The following is a 3,365-nucleotide window of genomic DNA, read 5'->3' as shown; positions in this document are numbered from 1 at the left end:
AAGAGAGAGAAAAGAAAGAATCTCGTCAACACACATGGAAATGAGATGAGAGGCGGAAGTTGAAACTATCTAATTTTGGCGCGCAAAGCTCTCCCGTCCTCTCACCATCCACCGTATGTTCGTATATATATATAAGCTAGCTAGAGCCACCTCCTTCCTCACAACACAACACGATCCATCCCATATTCCCCCTACAAACCAACGCAAGAGCAGCAATGGCGGTGCAGAAGCACACGGTGGCGCTTTTCCTCGCCGTGGCCCTGGTGGCGGGCCCGGCCGCCTCCTACGCTGCGGATGCTGGCTATGCCCCGGCCACCCCGGCTACTCCCGCGGCCCCGGCTACTGCCGCCACCCCCGCCACCCCGGCAACCCCGGCTACTCCCGCAGCGGTGCCATCAGGGAAGGCGACGACCGAGGAGCAGAAGCTGATCGAGAAGATCAACGCCGGCTTCAAGGCGGCCGTGGCAGCCGCCGCCGTCGTCCCACCAGCTGACAAGTACAAGACGTTCGTCGAAACCTTCGGCACGGCCACCAACAAGGCCTTCGTTGAGGGCCTCGCGTCCGGCTACGCCGATCAAAGCAAGAACCAGCTCACCTCCAAGCTCGACGCCGCCTTAAAGCTCGCTTACGAGGCTGCCCAGGGCGCCACTCCCGAGGCCAAGTACGATGCCTACGTCGCCACCCTCACCGAGGCGCTCCGCGTCATCGCCGGCACCCTCGAGGTCCACGCCGTAAAGCCCGCCGCCGAGGAGGTCAAGGTCGGCGCCATCCCCGCCGCCGAGGTGCAGCTCATCGACAAGGTCGACGCCGCGTACAGGACCGCCGCCACTGCCGCCAACGCCGCCCCCGCCAACGACAAGTTCACCGTCTTCGAGAACACCTTTAACAATGCCATCAAGGTGAGCCTGGGCGCCGCCTACGACAGCTACAAGTTCATCCCCACCCTTGTGGCCGCCGTCAAGCAGGCCTACGCCGCCAAGCAGGCCACCGCGCCGGAGGTCAAGTACACTGTCTCTGAGACCGCGCTGAAAAAGGCCGTCACTGCAATGTCAGAGGCCGAGAAGGAGGCCACGCCCGCCGCGGCTGCCACCGCCACCCCAACACCCGCGGCTGCCACCGCCACCGCAACCCCCGCCGCTGCCTACGCCACCGCTACCCCCGCCGCTGCCACCGCCACCGCAACCCCCGCCGCTGCCACCGCAACCCCCGCCGCTGCTGGTGGCTACAAAGTCTGATCAACTCTAACGGTATATATCCATCATGCACATATACTAACTCGTATCTATGTGCATGGCATGGCCGTGGGGTCGAGCGATTTAGCTGATAATTCATTCTTGGTTTTCGTTTCATGCATCCGCGCGCCATCAAGCGCGTGCATGGTCAATTGTTTATGTAATATTTGTTTTTCGATGTAAAACTAGGCCTGCGTGCCACGCTACTCGACTAATTAATGAACCGTTTTCACCTTTATTGCTGTTGATGTGCGACTGTTATTGTATGTGTTCTTTCGATTGCATATATGTATATCACTGGTTTTCTTATCGCTGTTTTTCTTAGCATCTAAGCGTAGAAGTTGAGGTATGATATGAGATCGAAGTTGTCACACACAGTTGAAACACCTCGGTGAGTTATTATCCAATCGCACCTTTATGCTGTACCCATGCGTTGCAACGGACTACATATTGTCAGATGACAAGTATATCATAAGCAAGACAAAGATTAAGAAAGTTTATTTCGATAATAAGTAACGGTTACAAACAAAATGAGGTGGCAATTGATATCTTCTCTTGTAATAGTGGCATGGCTTGTACTTGATGATTCATGTTTCTAAAATCCAATCAAGTGAATTGATTTCTAAATAAAGAAACCAGATTCGAAAAATGGTAAGTTATTCATGTGCTGAAAAAAGTAAGATATTCATGTGCCGAAAAAAGTAAATACCGTTTTTTTGATGTAACCATATATTTCATTAGATAATTTATTTACAGAGATTACACATATGGTTACCACACAAGACAAACATTTGTGTCAAGCAGCTTTGCACAAGAAAACCCACAAGAAGTAAAACTACAAGTTCACCCTTGGAGAAACCTGTGCCTCGCCGAAACATCATCCATCTTCCTCCACTGCCACTATGGTAGCGCCGAAAAAAGAGGCGAATAACCGCCACACCTAGATCTGGGAGAGCACCATTGCATTCACAGATGCTTTTCGAGCCGATGAACCGGGCTATCGCAAGCGACGAACCCGAGACTTTGTGGCACGTCGGCCGGGGATCTTCCCCGTGGTCACCAAATCCCAACGACGTCATCTTCACTTGACATAGTCGAAGAAGAGAAACGCCGCCACATGCCGGCATCCACGTGCACAAGTGCAAGACACCACACAACTGCAGTAGTCGACGCGACTGCCACCCGCGAAAGTATCGAACATCGACCACCGACAACAAATCTCACCGGATCCGGAGACCAGCGAGACGACCATGCCATCTGCCCCTGACGCCACCGGTTGGAGCGACGTCGAGATGGAGGAAGAACATAAGCAAATTATTTCAACGCGGCGCAGTCTCCTCCATAGAAGCAGCACCTTAAGAAAAAACTAGGCAACCGGGGCTAGAGACCAGAGCAGTCACCCCGGGTCCCCACCCACTCCCGTCGCCAGAGCGGCCGACGGAGGAGGCAGGGACCGGCGACTTGGCTGGTCGGGAGCAGATGAGCTCCGCCCAGATCGCTTTTCCCTGGAGCGGTTCTTTTCAGTAAGTACCAATGTTATGGAAAGAACTAACAAAGCGTATGGTCAATTGTTGATAATTATGGCCGTGGGGTTGAGCGATTTTGCCGATAATTAATTTTTGGTTTTGTTTTCATATATTCGTGCGAGATCTAGCGCATGCATGATCAATTGTGTACGTAATACTATATGTTTTTTGATGTAAAACTAGGCCTGCGAGCCGAGCTACTCTACTAATTAATGAACCGTTTTCACTTTTACAACTGCTGATGTGTGGCTGCTAATCATATATCACTAGTCTTGATGTGCGAGAGCATCTCCATTTTTTCTTCGATTGTGCTGCTGCGAAATACGTCTAGACCACAATGGGATTAGCCATTGGTGCACCAACTCAACTTGGGAGCTCCCCTCATTTTTTTGTGTGGTTCCCACAGTTTATCCCTGCTAGCCAGAATGTGCAGATTGCTGGCTTAGCAGCCATCTGCTAGGTGATTTGAAAGCCAAGGAACAAAGCTTGCTTCAAGAAGAAACTAATCAAATCTCATGTTAAACTAATCAAATCCAAGGAACAAAGCTTGCTTCACGAAATATTAGAGTATTGGACAGATGCAGAGGCCATTCGTTCTGGCGCGGAC

At 51.9% G+C, this 3,365-nt stretch overlaps 1 protein-coding gene across 1 annotated transcript; it reads left to right on the top strand.

Annotated features, from left to right (window-relative positions):
* The first annotated feature begins 215 nt into the window (after positions 1–215).
* Positions 216–1,235, top strand: LOC124686789 (major pollen allergen Lol p 5b). Its single transcript, XM_047220687.1, has one exon. The coding sequence runs from the start codon at positions 216–218 to the stop codon at positions 1,233–1,235; it is 1,020 nt and encodes a 339-aa protein (XP_047076643.1).
* The last annotated feature ends 2,130 nt before the right edge of the window (positions 1,236–3,365 follow it).

Source organism: Lolium rigidum, chromosome 2 (assembly GCF_022539505.1).
Source record: "Lolium rigidum isolate FL_2022 chromosome 2, APGP_CSIRO_Lrig_0.1, whole genome shotgun sequence".
NCBI classification, from domain to species: domain Eukaryota; kingdom Viridiplantae; phylum Streptophyta; class Magnoliopsida; order Poales; family Poaceae; genus Lolium; species Lolium rigidum.
Note: the sequence above shows the minus strand (reverse complement) of the source record. Positions and strands in the feature narration are given on the sequence as shown.

Bases quoted from the DNA above. Each gene is read 5' to 3' on its own strand.
- LOC124686789 (XM_047220687.1), top strand. From the start codon at position 216: ATGGCGGTGCAGAAGCACACGGTGGCGCTTTTCCTCGCCGTGGCCCTG.